The 22,736-nt window shown below is 34.4% G+C and overlaps 1 protein-coding gene across 3 annotated transcripts in view; it reads right to left on the bottom strand.

Moving 5' to 3' along the window:
* EDIL3 (EGF like and discoidin domains 3) overlaps positions 1-22,736 on the bottom strand; it is a 459,417-nt gene that overhangs the window by 19,094 nt on the left and 417,587 nt on the right. For all 3 annotated transcript variants that reach the window (XM_077139203.1, XM_077139204.1, XM_077139205.1), the window contains one exon: positions 12,478-12,633. In XM_077139203.1, the coding sequence (XP_076995318.1) occupies positions 12,478-12,633 (156 nt within the window). The remainder of the gene's footprint in view (positions 1-12,477; positions 12,634-22,736) is intronic.

Here is a 22,736-nt window from a genome sequence, read left to right as displayed (position 1 = left end):
GAATCCCAGGGTGATTGAGAACTGCACTGACATCTCATCTGACCTCTGCCTCACCAGTGAGCTGGCCTTTCTAGGCTTTAAACATTCAAATTTAATTTCAGTTCCCCGAAAGTACCAGCTTCAGCATGAATGACAGAATGCTCTGTGGCATCTGCAATTACTGTTGGATTTGAATACATACTCCAATGCCGGTCATGATGGTTTTGGTAATGAGGACTGGTGATGCTTCTGTTTCTCACACTGATGTTGAAAAAGGGAAGGAGGTAGAGAGAAAGGACCTCCTTATTTTTTGAAGGCCCTGGGGCTGTGCCACCTCTTTAGAGAGTTGTATTTTTAAAATCAGATCATATACTCATAGGCAATATTTTGATTCCTCAAACAAAGCTAACAGAGTTTTTCCATCTTTCGTGGACACCTTATTAGAACTGGGAGCTCTTGGAGACATTGTGTTATATAGGTTATTTTCACCTCTAATGCTTGGAGGACATAATGGGCTGTTTATACGTGATTGAGTGAATATCATGTCCTTTTAGAAGCTCTCCCATCTAATCTGTGCTAATTACCAAAAAACATTATATCAACTTAAGCTTTCTTGAAGGCTAATAAACATTTTTGCTTCATTCTTCAAAAGGGAGTTGGCAACCTTATTAAAACCTAAGTTTGTTTTTGGAGAAAACGATTTCAACTGACTTTCACTGACCAAGAGAGGCCAACCCACATCCCAAAGAATTATAGTATAATAAACTACATTCTGACTAGAAAAATATAAGGTCACACTTCTTTTCAAAAGATGTAATTTTGCTTTTGCTTCAATTAAAGCCTTCTTTCCCACACTTGCTAATCATTCAAGTTGCCTGGGGGCCTTGTAAACAGCTTCCCAGGTCAACCCTAAAGATTTTTTTTTAAGCAGGGCCCAGAAATTTGTATTTTGCAACAACCTCCCACCCTCCTAAGTGCTATGATCAGTCTTGGGAAGCAATGAATCAGAGAACTCACCAAGATGTTGCAGGACATTTGGCATTTGTCTTTAATGACAACCAAGTCTGCTTAGTAGTAAGATTTTTGATTTTTATTTTGGGAAGATCCAGGGTAAAGTTTTTTTTTTTTTTGACTTATGCTTTTAGGGAACCTGAACTTGCATAATTTCAGGGAATGAGATAAAATAGGATATTATTAACTTCTTTATTCCCCAAAGAAGAAAGATTCTATGGTGATAAACTCAGGTTTATTGAAACACCCGGACTGTATATATTAGAGAAGTACCTGTTTTCATTTCTAACCTTTCCACACAAGTAGTCTTCCAAAATGTATTACTGTTTTACTTGAGCTTATAACCTGTTAATTAAATAGTGAACGTGGCTGTCAAAAGTATACAGATTTCCTGTCTAACTGCAGCAAAGGAACAGTTCCAAAGTTATAAAACAAATGTCAATTCCACACGAGTAAGGGAACATTTAACTTTCAAGTCAGAAATGTATGATCCATATTGTAGAGAAATATAAAAGTTAGTTAAATGTTAGAAACTGTAGATTAGTAAAAGAAAAAGAAGAATGCATGGATTATAATTAGACATTGTCATTGTATGTCATTGCCACAGTCATACTGTGACTGCCTCCTAACTGTACAGCTCAATTACAAAAGAGTCAAGATTTTGATAAATAATCATAATATTTAAGTAAATTATAAATCTTATGAAAACTCTGGGAGGGTGGTGAGAAATTGACATCTCAATGAAGAAATCAAGAAACTTATTTTTCTTTAGTTGACTTTTGATATTTTTGTATACACAAATACACATCTATATATGCATACATATAATTCAGATACTTCTACGTCCATTACCATTTTTTTCATGGCAATGCTTTTCTGAAGCTTAGTCACTTCTGACTAATGAAAGACAGAAAGGACATTCATACATTTTTAGAATTTCTTTTACATCAATTATAGTGAAACTGGAAAACTGTTATTATTTTGAGATTTTTTTTTTCTGTAGTAATCTTGTTTCTGGACCTGCATCAGACTTTCACACCTACATTCCCCAAACCTACTGAAGCAAGCAGTCACTAAAAAGTGGGGACCTAAGTGCAGAGTTATAAATCTTTGTTTGGATTTCCTTTTGAAACTTGCCTCTAAAAAGTCTCAGAGACACATGTTCTGCAGTGAAAGATTCCATTTATTTACAGTGTTTATTTAGATGAAAGAATGTATTTGAATTTGCACTTGTAAATATTGAAGACTTTTATTTCTTTAGTAAAGTAACCATGGAACAGAAGGCACAGATAATATTAAGAAACAATAGATGCTGGCTTATGCTACCTCAGCAAAATCAATAGCTAAGGTGTGCTGGTAATTCAAAGGGCCTCTCTAAAGAAAATTAGCATATCTATTAAAAGTATGTGAAATTACAGTTGAAGTAGCAAGTAATAGTGATGATAGTAAAGTGAAAATTCTATATATACATAATATATATAATATATATATGTGGGTATACACACACACATACATATATGCATAATACCTATGTTTCCAGGTGTTCAAAAAACTTTACATAAGACATTTTCTCATTTATTTTATAAAATTCCCTTCTACGTAGTATTGGAGAGATTTAATGCCCTGCAATTTCTTCTTCTACGTAAAGTATTTATTATAATTTTAATAGCTGCCTTCTTGTGTAAAGTTTATGGGTGACAGTTCTCTCCTCCATTAAAAAATAGTAAACCTGACTAAGGCTTTTCTTCCTAGTACCTAATTAACTATGATATTTTAAAGAAACTGGCTGAATTGAATTTAAACATTACTGGTTACATTGGCTGAGTTTAGCCAATTGTCTTATGTTTCTAATATTAAAATGGTTTAATTTTTCAATAATTTCGATATTGGATACATATTTTCACATGAGACTTCTGGCTTATGTCCTTTTTTTTTGGCATGGGCAGGCACCAGGAATTGAACCCAGGTCTCCAGCATGGCAGGTGAGAACTCTGCCTGCTGAGCCACTGTGCCCACCCCACATGTCCTTTTTATAAAAAGCATGTATCTATTTACTTTCACAACTTGAATGCGGATTAACAGCTATAACCTATTATTTAAACTTTTTATTATAGTAATACGTATACATTTCCTAATTTCCCATTTTAGCCACGGTCAAGTGTACAATTCAGTGGCACTGGTTTCATTTCCAATATTGTGATACCATCACCAATACCCATTAACCAAACTTTTTCATCACCTCAAACAGAAAAGGTATAGTCTATTTTACTTTTGCTTAGGGAGGTAAGTTTCTGGGGCTCTATACTCATTTGATCTTACTAGGTTTCCAGAATCCTAGGATTTGGGGATCATCTCATTTTGCTCTAAAAAATGTAAATTTCACAATAATCATCATAATAGCTACTCTTTGATAAGTACGTCCAATGTGCCAAACAATGTGGTTATTAATTTACATTTATTGCCCTATATAAGCTTCACAGCACACTATGGGGCATGTACTGCTATTATTTCAAATGGACAGAAAACACTGAGTTTAGAGAAGTTAAAGAGCTCTGTCTTCAACATCCTTTCCTGTTGAAAACACTTCAAAGGATAGGAATACAAGGGAACCTCCTTAAAATGATAGAGGGAATGAATATATGAAAAACCCACAGCTAATATCATCCTCAATGGGGAAAAATTGAAAACTTTCCCCCTAAGATCAGGAACAAGACAAGGATGTCCATTATCACCACTGTTATTCAACATCGTGTTGGAGTTTCTAGTCAGAGCAATTAGACAAGAAAAAGAAATACAAGGCATCAAAATTGGAAAGGAAGAAGTAAAACTATCACTGTTTGCAGATGATATGATACTATATGTCGAAAACCCTGAAAAATCCACAGCAAAACTACTAGAGCTAATAAATGAGTACAGCAAAGTAGTAGGTTACAAGATCAACATTCAAAAATCTGTAGTGTTTCTATACACTAGCAATGAACAAGCTGAGGGGGAAATCAAGAAACGAATTCCATTTACAATTGCAACTTAAAGAATAAAATACTTAGGAATAAATTTAACTAAAGAGACAAAAGACCTATACAAAGAAAACTACAAAAAACTGTTAAAAGAAATCACAGAAGACCTAAATAGATGGAAGGACATACCGTGTTCATGGATTGGAAGACTAAATATAGTCAAGATGTCAATTCTACCTAAATTGATTTACAGATTCAATGCAATACCAAACAAAATCCCAACAACTTATTTTTCAGAAATAGAAAAACCAATAAGCAAATTTATCTGGAAGGACAGGGTGCCCGAATTGCTAAAAGTATCTTGAGGAAAAAAAACGAAGCTGGAGGTCTCACGCTGCCGGACTTTAAGGCATATTATGAAGCCACAGTGGTCAAAACAGCATGGTATTGGCATAAAGATAGATATATCAACCAATGGAATTGAATAGAGTGCTCAGATATAGACCCTCTCATCTATGGACATTTGATCTTTGATAAGGCAGTCAAGCCAACTCACCTGGGACAGAACAGTCTCTTCAATAAATGGTGCCTAGAGAACTGGACATTCATATGCAAAAGAATGAAAGAGGACCCATATCTTATACCCTATACAAAAGTTAACTCAAAATGGATCAAAGATTTAAACATTAGGTCTAAGACCATAAAACAGTTAGAAGAAAATGTAGGGAGATATCTTATGAATCTTTTAATTGGAGGCGGTTTTATGGACCTTAAACCTAAAGCAAGAGCACTGAAGAAAGAAATAAAAATTAAACACTTTTGTGCATCAAAAAACTTCATCAAGAAAGTAGAAAGACAGCCTACACAATGGGAGACAATATTTGGAAACGACATATCAGATAAAGGTCTAGTATCCAGAATTTATAAAGAGATTGTTCAACTCAACAACAAAAAGACAGCCAATCCAATTACAAAATGGGAAAAAGACTTGAACAGACACGTCGCAGAAGAGGAAATACAAATGGCCAAAAGGCACATGAAGAGATGCTCAATGTCCCTGGCCATTAGAGAAATGCAAATCAAAACCACAATGAGATATCATCTCACACCCACCAGAATGGCCATTATCAACAAAACAGAAAATGACAAGTGCTGGAGAGGATGTGGAGAAAGAGGCACACTTATCCACTGTTGGTGGGAATGTCAAATGGTGCAACCACTGTGGAAGGCAGTTTGACGGTTCCTCAAAAAGCTGAATATAGAATTGCCATACGACCCAGCAATACCATTGCTAGGTATCTACTCAGAGGACTTAAGGGCAAAGACACAAACAGACATTTGCACACCAATGTTTATAGCAGCATTATTTATAATTGCAAAGAGATGGAAACAGCCAAAATGTCCATCAACAGACGAGTGACTAAACAAACTGTGGTATATACATACAATGGAATATTATGCAGCTTTAAGACAGAATAAACTTATGAAGCATGTAATAACATGGATGGACCTAGAGAACATTATGTTGAGTGAGACTAGCCAAAAACTAAAGGACAAATACTGTATGGTCTCACTGATGAGAACCGACATTAGAGAATAAACTTGGAATATGTCATTGGTAACAGAGACCATCAGGAGATAGAAATAGGGTAAGATAATGGGTAATTGGAGCTGAAGGGATACAGACTGTGCAACAAGATTGGATATAAAAACTCAGAAATGGATAACACAATACTACCTACTTGTAATGTAATTATGTTAAAACACCGAATGAAGCTGCATCTGAGGTATAGTTTTTTTTTAATTTTTAATTTTTTAAAATTTTTAAAAAATTTTTTTCTCTCTATTATCGTTTTATTTCTTTTTTGTTGTCTTTCTATTTCTTTTTATAAATCAATGCAAATGTACTAAGAAATGATGAATATGCATCTATGTGATGATATTAAGAATTACTGATTGTATATGTAGAATGGAATGATTTCTAAATGTTGTTAATTTTTTTTAATTAAAAAAAAAAAAGCTCTGTGAAGGTCTTGCAATTAGTAAATGGTGGCATTTGTCCAATCTAAATGTCTCGGAATGCTTACAACACCTAGGACTTAATTATTCCCACCTTTTTAAAACAAGGGGGAAAAAACTATGCAAAATATATGAAACAGCAGTTAACAAGATACTGGCCATCTGGCCACAAAGGACAGAAATCGTCCAAGACAGGAAACAATTGAGATGAGGTTTATAATTAGTTTCTAGGCTACAGCTCAGAGACGGGATACCCAGGTGGAGCCTGGCTAATGCCCTCGGTTGAGAAGACACAGCTGAGAGTCTGGGGAGACCAAGGCATTGAGAGTTCATAGAACAAGACCTGTGGGAATTTTGAATCTCTGGAAAGGGTTCCTGGTTCCCCTTGGGTATTCAGCTGAGTACTGATCACCTTATATGTATGAGGAAATCATACAAGGCAGTGGAAAGTAGCACCTGAAAGGATTAGAGGTCACAGGGCTGGCTCACTCACACAGACCATGAGTAGTGCCTGTTTCCACCAACCATACTGAAAACTCTCAAGATTTATGGACATTGGGTAGAATCCTGGGAAACATTAGCCTTAGACAGAATACTATTGGTGTCCCACTTAAGGAACCTAAAAAATAAGACCTGAAAGTGTCAACTATTTCTAAATAACCACTGTGAAGCAGAACAAAGCTCAAGAATAATTTTCAGAAGACAAAAGTATCCAACATCCAAAAAGGTAAAATTTAAAATGTCTCAGCATCCAATAAAAACTCAGAGGCATGTGAAGAAACAGAGGAGTATAACCCATAATGAGGAGATAATTCAATAATTAAAACTTAGATGCAAATGTTAGAATTAGCAGACATTGATATTCAAACAATTATCAGAAGTATATTCCATATGTTAAAAAAGTTAAGAAGAGACAACTAAGAGATGAAAACCATGCAAATCCAATTTTGTTGATGAAAACTACGTCTTAGATATAAATGCACCGAATGGAATTAATCAGGATCAACTTTGTAAAAAGAAAATAAAATTCAAGACATAGCAATTAAAAATAATACAAAATGACATACAAAGATAAAAGAATATTTAAATTTCTTTAAAAGATAATTGAATCCTTAAAAAAACAGTATTGCAGTGTGGCATTTGGAACATGTGTAAAAGTAAAACATACGACAACAATAACACAAAGAAATTGGGAAAGGAAAAAATTAAGTATACCAGAATAGTGTTTTTATACTATATATGAAAAAGTTTAATAATGCTTGAAGGTACACTTGGACAAGTTTAAAGTGTATACTACAAATATTAAAACAATTATCAAAATAGCAAAAAAGGAATAGCTACAAACCAACAAAAGGGATAAAATCAAATCACGAAAAAAAGTTCAATCCATGCATATAAAGCAGAAAAATAGAGAAAAAAAGGAACATAGTGACAAATAGAGAATAAAAAGCAAGGTGATAGATTTAAATTAATTCAATACAAATGGTCTAAACATCTCAATTAAAAGGCAGAGATTATGAGATTGGAAAAAGCAAGCTCCACATAAATGCTGTCTGTGAGAAATACATTTCAAACACAAAGCATTAATTGGTTAAAAGTAGAAGGTTAGAAAAACATACACCAAGTTAGCCTTAATCAAAATAAAGCTGGAGTACTTTAAACCTGAAATTTAAATTTTAGAGCAAAGAACAGTAACAAGAATAAAGAAGTTCATTTTATAATGTCTATTTGATCAAGAGACATCACAATCCTAAATGTTTATGTACCTAATGACAGAGCTCAAAATACTGACAGGAGAAATGGATGTTTCCATAATAATAGTTGGAGATTTTCACACTTCCCTCTCAGTAATTGATAGTCCGAAAGATAGAAATTCACCAAGAATATACAAAACCTGAACAACATCAACTAACTTTACGAACTTGACACAAAAATTTACATGCATTTTTCTTCAGATACTGATAAAGCATGTATCAGTATGAAAATATCTAACAATTAAGGGGAAAATTTAAAAATTATTAATATAATCATTAAATCATATGTTTAATGTAGATGGAGACAGAGATTATTTCATCACTTCAATAGTTTAACTATTTTTTCCCCAAATTAATCTCTATGAGAATTTCACTATCATAGATAAAAATCACACATAGATAATAGATAAAAGCACTTATCTGTACTAAAGTTAAATTCAAGAGCCATATAACTTATGAAGTTTATAAAATTGAAAAAATATGACCTTAAGAAACAAACTTTCACATTCACTCTAAATCCTGAAGTAGCTATTTGCAATAAATTATGTTGGACATTTATCTATAGCTCATAGAATTACTTTGAAGACAGCTTTACACAGTATCCTGTAATCATTCGATCTAAGACACCATTGATTTTAAAACATGCTGTTACTTTATGTTCTTCTGGGAAAGAACTTCCAATTAAACAGTGACGTTGTAATATTCATCAATTTCTGAGATGCTAAAATATGTGTCTGTTAGAATTAAATATAGATGTTCTGAGAGTCAGATGGGTGTCTTCTGAGATGTTAAAATGTAGACGGATTTGGCTTTTATAATCCAAACCTAAAAAATGTTTCCTCTGAATGAATCCTGAGTGAACTGAACTTGCAGTTTTGACAATAGCTATTACTGGTTTAGTCTTTCCAGGTAAATTTATAAATTCTCAGCCTTTACAATACTTAAGAGAGAATGAAACTCCTAACTTCTCTATGAGTTAATAATACAATAACAGTAAGGGGATAGAGAGCTTAGATAAAACGAAAAAAAAAATTCATTCCTAATTCAGTAACACTTAGCCTGCGAGACAGAATTTCCTAGATTTTCCCTGGAATCCTTGAGCAATGAGATTTTGATTCTGTGAATGTCTTTAAAAAGCTAGAGTCCTTTGCATAAAGGTTTTAAGGAATTAATTGATTCAATTTCATTGATCTGAGGCCAGATCAATTCATTAACATCTGATCCAAATTAGTCATTGATGGTATCCCTAAGTGCTTTCTGCCTCCTGGGGATCCACAGATATGGAGACCAGTAAATTCAAAATGTAAGAAGTTTTAGAAAAGCAATTAGGAAATCTATATGTAGAAGAGTCTGCATTAATATATACCTATTGTTGAAATGTACAACACAGATTATACAGGCCAAAAAATTAACCAATTTATTAATTAAGATAAAATCAAAGAAACTGAGCAAATGTGCCATTTAAAAATTATGGTGGGTGAGCGTAACAGCCAAAATTTGTCCATTTCTTGGATAGCACAATACTACCTAATTGTAGCAATCAGCAATTGTAGCAATAATGTTAGTACACCGAATGAAGCTGAATGTGAGAATGATAGAGGGAGGAGGGCTCTGGGCACAAATGAAACCAGAAGGAAAGATACACAATAAAGACTGAGATGGTATAATCTAGGAATGCCTAGAGTACACAATGATAATGACTAAACGTACAAATAAAAAAATGTTTTTGCATAAGGAAAAACAAAGGAATGTCAATATTGCAGGATATTGAAAATAGATGGTAATTCATATTTTAAAACTTTAACTTATGTGTGAGACTAAAGAAAAAAATGTTTATTTGGTACAAAATTTATATTTTGACTAGTGCATGTGGTAATTAACTTATATGGACAGTTTAATTGAACACCATAAGTACATGGAAACTTGAATAAGGCATGAGGTTTTGTAGGTTTGTCCAGAGTAATGCCCTGATAAGTTCCAGAGTAATTTGAACAGTGAAGAAAAAAATATTTGCAAAGTCCCCTTGGGGGAATGGTGAGAAAGGAGGAAAATTCAACCTCCCCATTTGGAGAATTCCTGATATTCTTTGAAGCAGTGGGGACAACAAAATCAACAGGCCAAACCCTCAATCTTGGGATTTGTTCATATTATCCCTGCAAAGGATAGACTAAACCTACTTAAAATTAGGCCTAAGAGTCACACCCAGAGAACCTCTATTGTTGCTCAGATATGGCCTATCTCTCTCTCAGCCAACACAGGACGCAAACTCACTACCCTCCCCTCTCTACATGGGACATGACTTCCAGGGGTGTAAATTTCCCTGGTAATGTGGGACAGAGATCCTAGAATGAGCTGTGACTCAGCATCAAGGGATTGAGAAAATCTTCTCGTCTGAAAGGGGGAAGAGAGAAATGAGACAAAATAAAGTGTAAGTGGCTGAGAGATTTCAAACAGAGTCAAGAGGTTATTCTGGAGGTTATTCTAGTGCATTTTATAGATATCCCCTTTTTAGTTTAAGGTATATTAAAGAGGCTGGAGGGAAGTGCTGGAAACCATAGAGCTGTGTTCCAGTAGCCATGTTTCTTGAAGATGAATGCATAATGATATAGCTTTTGCAATGTGACTATGTGATTGTGAAAACTTCATGTCTGATGCTCCTTTTATCTACAGTATTGACAGATGAGTAAAAAATATGGATTAAAAATAAATAAATAATAAGGGGAACAAATGTTAAAATAAATTGAGTAGATTGAAATACTAGCGAACAATGTGAGGGAATGGTGAGGGGTTATAGAAAAAAATTAGGAGGAGCGAAAGTTAAAATTGATTGAGTAGAAGGAAGTACTAGTGATCAATGAGAGGGAGGGGTAAGGGGTGTTGTATGTGTGAATTTCTTCTTGTTTCTTTTCCTGGAGTGATGCAAACGTTCTAAAAAATTATCATGGTGATAAATATACTACCATGTGATGATATTGTGAGCCATTGATTGTACATCAGACACGGAATGTTTGCATGTTAAGAATGTTCATGTTTGTATGTTGTCTTGGCTTGCTAATACAAAATAAATTAGAAAAATAGCAGTGTAGGCTGAACAGATGATTAAAAAGTTTTGGGAAAGTCCTTCGAGGGATGGGAGAAAAAATATGGAACTATTAAACTTAACTACCGAGTAAACCTCTGATACTAGGTCAAACTTTAGGGACTCCCAAGCCAATAGGCCAAGCCCTTAATCTTGAGGCTTGCTCTTGTGAACCTTATTTATGTAGTGGAGATGCTAAACCTACCTATAGTTATGCCTAAGAGTTACTTCTAGAGGACCTCTTTTGTTTCTCAAATGTGGCCTCTCTTTCTCTAAGCCCAACTCTGCAAGTAAAATCATTACTCTCCCCACTGCATGGGACATGACATCCAGGGGTGAAAGTCTCAGTGGCAAAGTGGGAGATGACTCCCAGGGATGCACCTGGCCCTGGCATTATGGGATCGACAATGCCTTCCTCACCAAAAAAGGGAAAAGAAGTACAACAAATAAGGTATCAGTGGCTGAGAGAGTTCAAATAAAATTGAGAGGCTACTCTGGAGGTTACATTTACTCAAGCTTCAGCAAATATTGCTATTTATCATGGTTTGCCAAACTCCAACGAAAACCATTACTGCCAATCCTAAAGAACACCTTGGGCCTTATCTGAGACTCTACAAGCATTCTATGTACCAGAAACCTACAATCTCCAAATTGGTTCCTAGGCCAGATAGGTCCTGAAACCCAGAAGGGCCAGCCTCTCCAGAACATCAACTAGTTCTATCCCCCTATCCTATATTATCAACAGCACTTTCCAACATGAAAAAGTTAAAATGGGCATAGCCCCAATATCCCTAAAGATTGGGAGAAAGATGAAAGGAGAAGATGGAGTTATAACAGAGAAGATAGGATTTAACAAATGAGTATTGCTATTACTGTTAGCAATAATATTATTATTACTACTATTACTATTAATACTGTAGCATTTCTATTGTTTTAGTCTTCAGTGTTGTAGAGTAGCTAAAAGGAAAAACCTAAAATTGTGGAACTGTAACCCATACCAAACTCTGAATTCTGTTCTATAACTAATTGTTGTGGTGTATTTTGAAATTCATCACTTTTTTGTATGTTATTTTTTGGGGTGGGCCATGGTGGCTCAGCAGGCAAGAATGCTTGCCTGCCATGCCAGAGGACCTGAGTTTGATTCCCGGTGCCTGCCCATGTAAAAAAAATAAAAATAAATAAATAAAATAAAATTTTTTTTCAAAATTTGGCCATTTGTAAAATTCTTAATTGTCAATTAGTCAAGGAAATGTAAAATGCTTTAAACTTGGAATACTTTTTCTCCAAAGAACACAGTAATTGCTATTGTCAAAAATTTATTTAACTAATAAGAATAACAGTAGGATGTGTTCACAGAGTAACTACAGTATATGTGCTTTATGGTAAATTATTCAAGTTCTTATTCAGGTTATAAAATATAAACTGAATTTTACTTAGTTGCATCTGAGATAATTTATAAGAAATGTTTTCAGTAAAGCAGTTTGATTTCAATAGGTTATATCCATCATTATGTCAAGCTCCTTTGACTGCTAATTCTTCAAAACTTTTTTTAGTATACATTTTTCAGTATATATAGTCATTGTTTTCAATACAGATCTATAAGCAGTTCATTCAGTGAAACTTAGATACAACTTGATACCCTTCTTGTGTACTTTTATCAACCACCTGGATGGCTCACCTTATCTTTTCTTTGCTTTTCATCCTGGTACACAGTCCAGTGTTCTCCATCATTGCTGTAAGCTAGTTTGTAGGAACCTACAAACTGTACATGACCAAAATCTTTAGCTCCTTGTGTGATGATTCCAGTCACTTTGGTTGGGACAAGAAGATCCACCTAATATAAAGAAAAGACATAATTTAAATAGCAATAATGCTCATCATAATTTTGTAACTCCCTGGGATTCAGGAGATTAAGAAACATAGATGCTAAAGCCAAATCTGCCTGATTATATTTTGAAACTGATGGCTGAGTCTATCACTGGCTTATAATTTTGCTTTTGCCACTGGGTAAACTTAGTTTAACCCTCCTTGAACAACCATTTCAACCATTTTAGAAAAAGGATGATAGTCACTTCAATCCACCAGCAGGTTTTATATTAAAGTGATGCATCTAGCTGTGCAGTTTTGTGTCAAAGAAATAGTATGGACCTGGCAAAACTGACCTTCTTGAGATTAATCATTATTTCCTAGAACTTGTACTTATAATTCCATTGACTATAATTCCAATGACTTAGGCATTCAACTCAACAATAATAATAAAAATAAAAATTGTTGTGGTCATGCACAGATCAGGAACAAAAATCATTTAAGATGTTTCACATCACACATTAAATAAAAAAGCCAATCCTAGTTCCACAAATTTTAATAAATTCAGTAATATATAACTGAGCAATGATAATCATTGTCCAATAAAAAAATTCTCTTTTAGAAAGCTGCAATTCCAAAAATGTTTGAGTCAAGTATCCTGCAAAAATGAAGGCAAATTAAAAATTCAATCTTCTGACTGAAGGACCTCTGTTTATGATGTATTCTTTCCTACAAAATATGTACTCAAAGGGCACATGAACTATGCTGATTTATTGACCATGGAGTTCACCAGAATTTATTTGAAATGCAAATGGTATGGATGATTTTCATATAAGGAGAACACATAATATCAAACAGCTCAAACTTTTCCCCCTTTGTTTTCTAATTCATTCATGCATCTTTGCTGACATCTTACAATGCTAATTAAAAAATCTTTTTTAATTCTAGGACACCTTGTTTTCCATGCTGACTACTCTTGTGAGATATTTACCTTTTGTTTTATTCATTTTCTTTTATCCAGTTTCCTCCCTCCTTCTACAATAGTCACCTACTTCCTATGATTAAGTGCTTACTACATCCTTGATCTTATCATCTTTAACTGTTATGATCCCACATGTGACCTTGTTGGCTTACAACCACCATGGCCTCTTGTTTCCCTTTCTGGTCCTCCATCCTGTGAGATGTGAGATACCCAAAAATAGACAGTGAGGGTCAGATACAGGCCATGAGTGACAAGAGAGAGCTTGGAATAATACATAGCAATAAAACCATATTTAATGACATAGAGGCCAATCAACAAAGATGTGAGAAAACTTTCCAATGTATCATAGTCTGGAAATCTACGTGCATTTTTCAAATCACATGAGTTTTTTTGCTCACTTTTTGCAACATAAATTAAAGACTTTTGACTCTCATTGGACAACAGATTAAGACAGAAGATTACTTTTAATGCTTTATATTAAAGTATTTCAGAAGGTTTATCAGAAAATACAAAGTAGATTTTGTTTTTTGTTATTTTTCCAAATATATGGCATCTGAAATACTTTGTGTGTCCAGCAGCAGTGCAGGATGAGAAAATTACAATATCCTGGGAAGGTAATGCTGATGCCTCGCACTGTACTAAGTGTTTTCTTGTATTTATTCATCTGATCCTCACAACTCTGTCAGGTAGGACATTATCTCCAAGTTACAGATGAGGAAACAGATGTCTAGAAAGGTGACATGACTTGGTGTATGGTCTGATGATAAACAGCTAGTAAATGGAGGCTCCTAGGTTCAGTCTGTGTTTTTCCTATTCGCAGGGCCACCATACCCACTGATTCTTAGAGTGAAGGGATAATGCAAGGGTCACATTTTCACTCAGTGATTTCCTCCCATTCTCTGCGTCTGCTTCAGAAACTTCTAAAGAATCTCACCGCCTTCTCACCACACTCATCAAATTGACAGCAACTGTAAGCCCCAAACAAAAACAATTTTGGATTTACAAAACTTGGAGAGTCCTGTCTTTTATCATGAATTTCCTCTCTGTTCTTCAGCTGTCTGGGCTTAAAGATATGGATTGCCTTTGCTGTCCTAAATCCAAATCTAATTGCATGGAGACACCTGGGCAAAGACACTGTTCTTCAAAGTGCTCTTAATGTTGCCAACACTCGATAAATAGTTCAACAACAACAACAACAACAAAATCTTACAGAACTCCCAACCACTGTGTTGCCATCACAGACTGTAAACTCACAGAACTCAGTGTCACCACGGGTAAGAATACCTCCAGGGCTGGGTTCTTCTCCCCCTACCCTTCTATACATCCTGAGCTAAAACGACAGCAGAGGAGTCTTCCAGCATCACTTTTTCTGCGGTGTTTCTTAAAGTCAGCTGGTTTCCTGCTGGGTGGAGACATTTTCTCATTAAGTTGTATGTCTTGGCTCTTTCTAACAGATGTGTTTTTCTCCCACTCTAACTGCTCTCCTTCTCCAGCATTTTTTTTTTAACCTAGAAATGTTTTTCTTTTTTGTTCCAGGTAAGTTAGCTTCTTTACTGAAATAGACAGCAATTTGTTTCAAGCTGGATTTTGTCCCAAAATTTGCTACATTAAAATTAGAATACCCAGCCTAAGCAAACTTTCTTTCCGTACAAAAATAATCAGCAACTCACTCTTAACATAAGGTTGCTGAAATAGGGCATGCACAGAACTCACCCTGAGACACACTCAGGAGCCCTGCAACCTCAATGTGCAGCAAAGGGGATGTTCTCAGAAAAGCCAATTCCTGGGGACTTAGTGCTAGCCTCTGGTTGAGGACCACTCTACCCTCTGGTACATCTTCTGGTTTGAAGTTGAAGCCGCAACCATGCTGGATAAAATACCTCCTGCTGTTTTAGACCCAAATCTCCCAAGGTTTGGCTCAAGTAGTCAGGTCATTTAGGGCACTGAGAAGCCACATGGACAGACATTTAGTTTAATGCACTGAACACTGGGCTGGGTCTGTTTTAAATGTTCCTTACATGTAACAGAGCCTCAGTAAAGGGTTTCCTGGATTAGAGTGAAACTACTTCAGTATAGTCTACAGACAAGAATCAACCCATGCCTAAGGGTGGCATAGCAAAAAACATAAGCTAGTTGACTTCCTCTAGTTTCTCTATATGGGGTAACACTACTGGTCAAGGGCCCTATGTTATAATGGTGACTATCAATTTTTGCTGGGAAAGGCAACTAGCTAGCTTTGCTTTCCAGCCATCAGGATTGTGACTGTGTGAGGCAACCTGCTCTATTGGCACCTAATGGGCTGGGTCTTGAACTGGCTCTGACCTTACTAGTTATAGTTCCTTGGGCAAGCTACTTTCTTCTCTATGTCTTAATCTCCTAATTTTAAAAATGAGGATAACAATTTCCTTGGGATTTTATAAGGATTAGATTTCTTACTCTCTATTTAGTGTGTACAATATATAGAACATAGTAGATTCTATATAAAACTTTAGCAATAAAACATAATAAATAAATTTAGAGTAAATAATCTAATCTCAGTCTCAGAGTACCTCATTAGAAATACCAATAGCGGAACTGGGAAATGGGGTGGTCAGATTGTTCTAGAAGCAATTTCTGGAACATAGTATATTTTGGTCACTTTCTCAGGATGTAAAAAAGAACGATAACCATTTTGTCTTTACTTAAAGAAGGGAAAATTTGAAAAACTGAAATTCCCATTTATGCATCATCAACATTTAAATTTAAGATTATACAACAACAGGGAAATGGTTCTAAAATAACATTAGAAGAGAAAATTAGATGCCAAATTTTATGGAATGGTTGATTGCACTCTAATTCTAAGAGTGCAAGAAAAAGGGGTATACATATGGAGAGAGGCTTGGATGACCCATAAATAAATATTGCATGAAGGTTATGGAGGAATATGATTTTTTTTCTGTTGTAAAACTTTCTGCAATGTTTTAGCCAAGCATAAATATTTTTTAAAAGTGCGCCTAACTTAAAAAACAACATAGAAAAACTGAGAGCATTTGTTTGAGAAAGGTCAAGAAAACTACATTTCAGTCATCTGCATAGCACCCTGACAGATGGCTGCCTGGGAGAAGCTGGAGCAGTCTGGGAAAGTAACCTGATTTTCATGGAGACACTCCTGAAGGGGTAAGGAAAATGAAAAGTGAAACAGATAATTAGTTTGCAAGCAAAGTGAACAAAGACACCAAAGAGATTTATCACAGAAATGTGTCACCTGGTTACCACTAGAATGCTCTAGTTTTTAGCTCTCATGTTAAACCAGCTATTTTGGATTATATATTTTATAATATTCGGGTAGCTGTGTCAAATGAACTCATTACACAGAAATGATGATGTCATTATCCAGTATTTAAAAATCAAGTTATAGGCCAAATATTTGGAAAGCATTTTGGTTTCAGTAAAGAATTTTTGTTACTCTACTATTACATGAAACAATTGTATAGTGTCCTAGTTACATTGAAGGCACACGATTAATTGTACTTAAGGTCTGAACAATATTGTTGCTTATCAGAAGTTAGTTACAACTTTAGCCCATATTTGCAGGCTAATTAGTTGATATCAACTTAGTCTAAAGTCCTATTTCTTCTCTCTATCTGATTTGATTTAGCAGTGCTAAGAACCCAGGCTCTGAATCCTTAAGACGCTATGGAGGCCTGGTAAGAGGTGCAATCCAGCACTTATTTTACACACCTTCCTTAATTAAAACATATTTTATTTCAACAATATTTTTAAAAAAGCATTTAATATAACACATGCCTATTCCATATTGAAATTAAAAATATGAAATTACAACAAAAAAACCAAAGTGTAAAATGACCTGTCCAAGCATAGAGGCAGGTGTCTGAATATTAATATTTTATGGTGTGCTTTTCACATATAAAACCATGCATAACACGCTGTTTAAGGGCAGACAAATGTTCAGGAGTGCATTTTGTAGGACACTTAAATACTGTCTACATGCCAAATAGCCAGACATCAGCTGACCCAAATTCAAAATTGGGATCATTTAGTACTTAAAAATTACCTGCAATTATAAAATGAACAATGCCATATGTCAAACCAAACTACACCCCACAATTGCCACTAACTTTTTAATTTTTTTGCATGGGCAGGCACTGGGAATTGAACCCGGGTCTCTGGCATGGCAGGCGAGAACTCTGCCACTGAGCCATCATCAAACCACCTGCTGTTAACTTTTAAAAAGGGTTTATTTAGATTGATTAGAATGATCTAAGTAGTTCAATTGCATATTTTATCTGAGAGTGAGGGTAGCATGGTGATGAAGAACATTTTATATTTTGATGTTTTTCATTTTAAATATCTTTCTTATTGTAAAAGTGACACATATTATGTAGAAAATTTTGGTAAAACAGAGAACATGAAAGATTCAAATAAAACAACTCACCATCAGATACAATCAATGTACTTCAATACATGTATTCCTTTGATAAATTTGTGGCATTTAGCATTTGAAAAATACTGTTGGTTACCAGATGTTGGCTTACGCTTTTTGTCCCCATGTGCAGGCCATGTAGTCAATTTATTTTCATATCTCACCAGTCATTGTCTATGTCATAGAACTATTTTTCAAGACTCATATTCTAACAGGTCATTTTAAAGATTTACCACAATAATTTAATTACAGTATAACACTTACTCTGTCCTTCCCTCCTCAAGTTTTCTTTTAAAATTAAAGCCCCTATGAAATACTAGACTATCACTGTGGCCACATCTCTTTGTTTCTACAGATAATTTCACAGAATTAGGTTACTTGGTCAGAGGTTATAATTTTTTACAACATTTTTTGCTTGTGAAATATATGCACAAAAGCAATAAATTTCAAAGTACATTTAAACAAACAGTTATAGAACATATTTCAAAGTTTGGTATGAGTTACAGTTCCATAAGTTTCAGGTTATTCCCTCTAACAGCTCAGGTTATTCCTTCTAACACACTGGAGACTAAAAGAAATATCAATATAATGATTCAGCAGTCATACTCATTTGCTAAATTCTATCTTCTCTGTTATAACACCTCCTTCTCCTTTGATTCTTCTGTTAATCTTTAGGGGTATTTGGCCTATGCTCATGCTACCTTTTTCATGTTGAAAAGGGGTATCAACAACATGGGATGGGGGATGGAACTAGTTGATGGTCTTGGAGAGGCTGGTCCCTCTGGGTTTCAAGACTTATCTGACCTAGGAACCATCTGTAGGTTATAGGTTTTTGGAAAGTAAACTTAGGATGAGACTTCTGTAGAATCCTAGATATATCACTAAGTGTTCTTTAGGGTTAACAGAATTTGATGTTGGTTGAGGTTTGAAACTGTGGCAATTAGCAATATCTAACGGAAGATTGCAAAGGAGTAGCTCAAAAATAGCCTCTCGAAATTATTTGAACTCTCTTAGCCACTGATACAAGGCACGTGATCTTTTTTTTTTTTTGCATGGACAGGCACCGGGAATCGAACCCGGGTCTCCGGCATGACAGGCGAGAACTCTGCCTGCTGAGCCACCATGGCCCACCCACAAATTTTTAAAGATGAAAAATAGGTTTCTTTTCTGACGACAAATATAATAAATGCTTATTCAGATGGTGTAAAGATGTATAAGAAATACAGTTCAAATCAGCTACAATTTACTGTATTATATCTTATATATTGCTATATTATATGCTAACTCTTCTTAACTTCATGATGGTCTATTTTTACACATTTTCTACTCCCATATATCTTTGTAAAAATGAGCTAATAGTATACATGCTGTTTTGAAATTTGCATTCTTTCACTTATGGATACTTTCACATGCATATAATAATGGTAATAATTTGAAATGGCTGAATAATAGTCTTTATTATGGTTGCATGGATGAAAATTTTTACCTAAGCCCCTATTAATATTCATCTAATTTGTTTACAGTTCTTTTTAATCAGAAACAAAACAGAAGTGAACTTCCTTGTATATCTATATTTGCTCACTGGTCCAATTGTTTCCTTAAGGGCATGAGGGACCTGCCATTTAAAATGCAATATACATTGTGCTCCAGAAGGATAATAAACTTCTCTCGGTAGTATAGAACTCCTCTGCATATTCTCCAATTGGGGGATTTATAAAATTTTACATTCTTGACAATTTGAAAAATAATATTTATTTTCGTGTAATTTACATTTAATGGCATTATGTGGCATTTAATTTACATTTTTCTAAGTGTAAATATAATATGTACTCATATATATTCCCTTGGATGTCCTTTATTTTCTTATGGGTTAGAATTTTTCTTATTGATTTTCAAGAATTATTTCTACAGTAATAATATTTGGCTTCTGTTTCATTTGTTGAAAATATTTCTTCATTTCTTATGTCAATTAATTTTATTTTTGACCCATGAATTTTTAATTTTCTTTTACTCAAATCTATCAATCACTCTCTTTGTGACTGCATAGCTTTCCATTTGCCTAAAACGACTGTTCAATTAGATCAGTTAAAAATTAGTTAAATGCTTTCCTTTAATTTCTTCTGGGTTTTTAAGTCTTCTTTTTGTTAATGTCAAATTTTACTTTTTGAGTTGGAGCAATTTGATTTTGCTCATCTATAATGTGACATAAGAATTGAACTTTATTTTTATAAAGAATGTAACTTTCTGAGCACTACTTGCTGAATAAGTCATCTGCTTTTTGTTTCTCTTCCCCCTACCTGGCTCTTAGTTACAAGACATGCTTGTTATCTTTGAAATTAAATACATATATACATACATAATCATATAGATATATATATCTACTGGGACATATATTGCAGAAGGCCTTTTTTTTTACTGCTTTTGGTAGAATAAAGTGGGTCCATTCAAGCTGAAGAGTTTTTTTGTTGGGGGTATGGGATGAAGTAATCAAAATGCTTTTTGGGTATTGTATTTTAAAATATTGCCTCTGCTTCTTTTGATGTGTCACTCTAGAAGGTCAATTACCTAAAGGCTAACTCTTCATTTCTTAATTTTCCTACTGTAATATTTTGTTATAAAATACCTCCCTCATCAGCTCAGCAAGAATCACCCTCTCTATCACGTTATTGTTTCACTGAGAGACCATATTCATATATATTCTAAAAATCTTACTTCTCTAGAATATTTTCAACTGTTATAGTTTTCATTCACATGTTTAGAATAATCCCTATTTTCTGTCATGCTGCACATTTGAAAGTAGGCCCCCGATGCCTGGGTTACTCTCCTTGACTTAGCTTGCAGAGAGAGAGTGTGTGGCAGCGAACAGGTCTTATGTGGCCCCCTTTGCCCCTCACCACCTACCAGGTTATCAGAATTCTCTTTCAGACCTTCATATGTTAACACTTCCCCAGCCTTCTTACCAATGCCTTGAAGACTTTAAGCAATACAGTTCTGCTGGTCAGAAGGATGAGCCTCTTCTCTCATTTTATCAACGGAGGTTATGCTTGAATAACTGAGTACCCATTTTTTTCACTTCTCCTAGGGCTTTTTCTATAACATTTTCTTTTGTGAATTCTTCTTACCTTGCTCTTTTTTTTTTTCCTTTTTTTCTCATGGCATATAACATGCTTTAACATATTATATTTTATTATATATTGCAGGTATATAAGTATGTATTTACAAATAAACTAGACATAAAATAGTTTAATAAGTAAAATATTATAAATAAATTGTATGTATATATATAAATTGTATGTATATATAACATACAATTTACTTCTTTATTAGGTTTATTATTAGATCAATCTTCTCTTGTCAAAATATAAGAATCACAGGGGCTGCTAACCTCGTCTAAGTGGGTCACCGTTACCTAATAAGTGTCCTGTTGCACTTTTGCAAGCCTGTAGTTGGGTGTGATGGGCGTTGGAAGAATTCTGGCCAGAATGTGGAGCTTCTGGTTTCAGCGCAGTGACCGCCAGGCTCTCTAGTCCACTGTGCAGCCACCACTGTTTCAATTCAGATGTCAAAGTCCACACACTGCATTTATGGGGACTCTGGCCAAAGACTGCAAAGTCACCAGCTGATATTCCAAAGCTTACATATCCGTGGGCATACGATAGGGGTAATGGAAAGGGAATGAAAGGCTGCAGTAGTCATGACTCAGAAGTTGGATGAGTTAAAATGGTATAAATGATTTCCTCATAAGCTTGGAATAGGAAACACTTAAAATCAGGTCTGCCTTATCAGATTCAGAGGATTGTAGGTCTCAGGAAAATATCTGAGACGATTCAACATGGTTACACTAAACCTTCACACGCGAAAATAGTTCTAAATGAAAGTCCACCGATGATATCATTGCTGTGATTCTCAAAGAACTTTAAAAGATAAAAACAACCAAAATTTTAAGCATTATTAATAAATAAATTGAGTTGATAAATATTATAAAGATGAATTTAAATGTTTTTAAATGATTTTGCCAAATGATTTGCAAAAAATTATAGTGAAAAGGAACTCAAATTGAAATTAAGTAAATAGGTTAGTTATCACCCAATTTTTCCAATTTCTATTTCAGAAGCAGTAACATGTTTGAAGAAGAATGTAAAACTTTGAAAACTTAAAGAAAAAAAATACTTTTCTTGTTGGGTATTGAAAGTGACTTTTTGCTGAGTTCATCGAAATTAAGATTACCCTGGGAGAGTAGAATTAACATATCTTCTTATTTGCCTTTCAAACCTGATTTTGATTAGACTGGGAACTTTAACTTATTCCATGAATAAAAATTTAAGGGTAGCTAATTGATTTAGTCTGTAATTGATAGGGTCATTATAAATTTTTAATTGATATTTAATAAAAGTCTTTGACCAAAGAGCATGATGATATCCAATAAATAGTATTTAGAAACTTTAATTACAGCAGTGCCAAAGCCCAAACAAAGTAGAAAAGAAAATAAATTGCCAGTAAATAATTTACATGTAATTAGAAAACATTAACATACTTTGAAATAGGAGTAGAAATAGATTGTTATTTAGTACTTTTCCACAGTGCACGGTGTAATTACTGAGCCTGGTGCCAGCATCTTTCATAAAGTTAAAAGTTTAGGAAACTGGAGATCAAATTTGCACTTAGAACCAGAAATGGGTTGAGTGCTCATTGAAAAAAATGTATTTGAAAATTACTTTTCTGAATG

This window comes from Tamandua tetradactyla, chromosome 21, assembly GCF_023851605.1.
Source record: "Tamandua tetradactyla isolate mTamTet1 chromosome 21, mTamTet1.pri, whole genome shotgun sequence".
Classification (NCBI taxonomy): Eukaryota; Metazoa; Chordata; class Mammalia; order Pilosa; family Myrmecophagidae; genus Tamandua; species Tamandua tetradactyla.
Note: the sequence above shows the minus strand (reverse complement) of the source record. Positions and strands in the feature narration are given on the sequence as shown.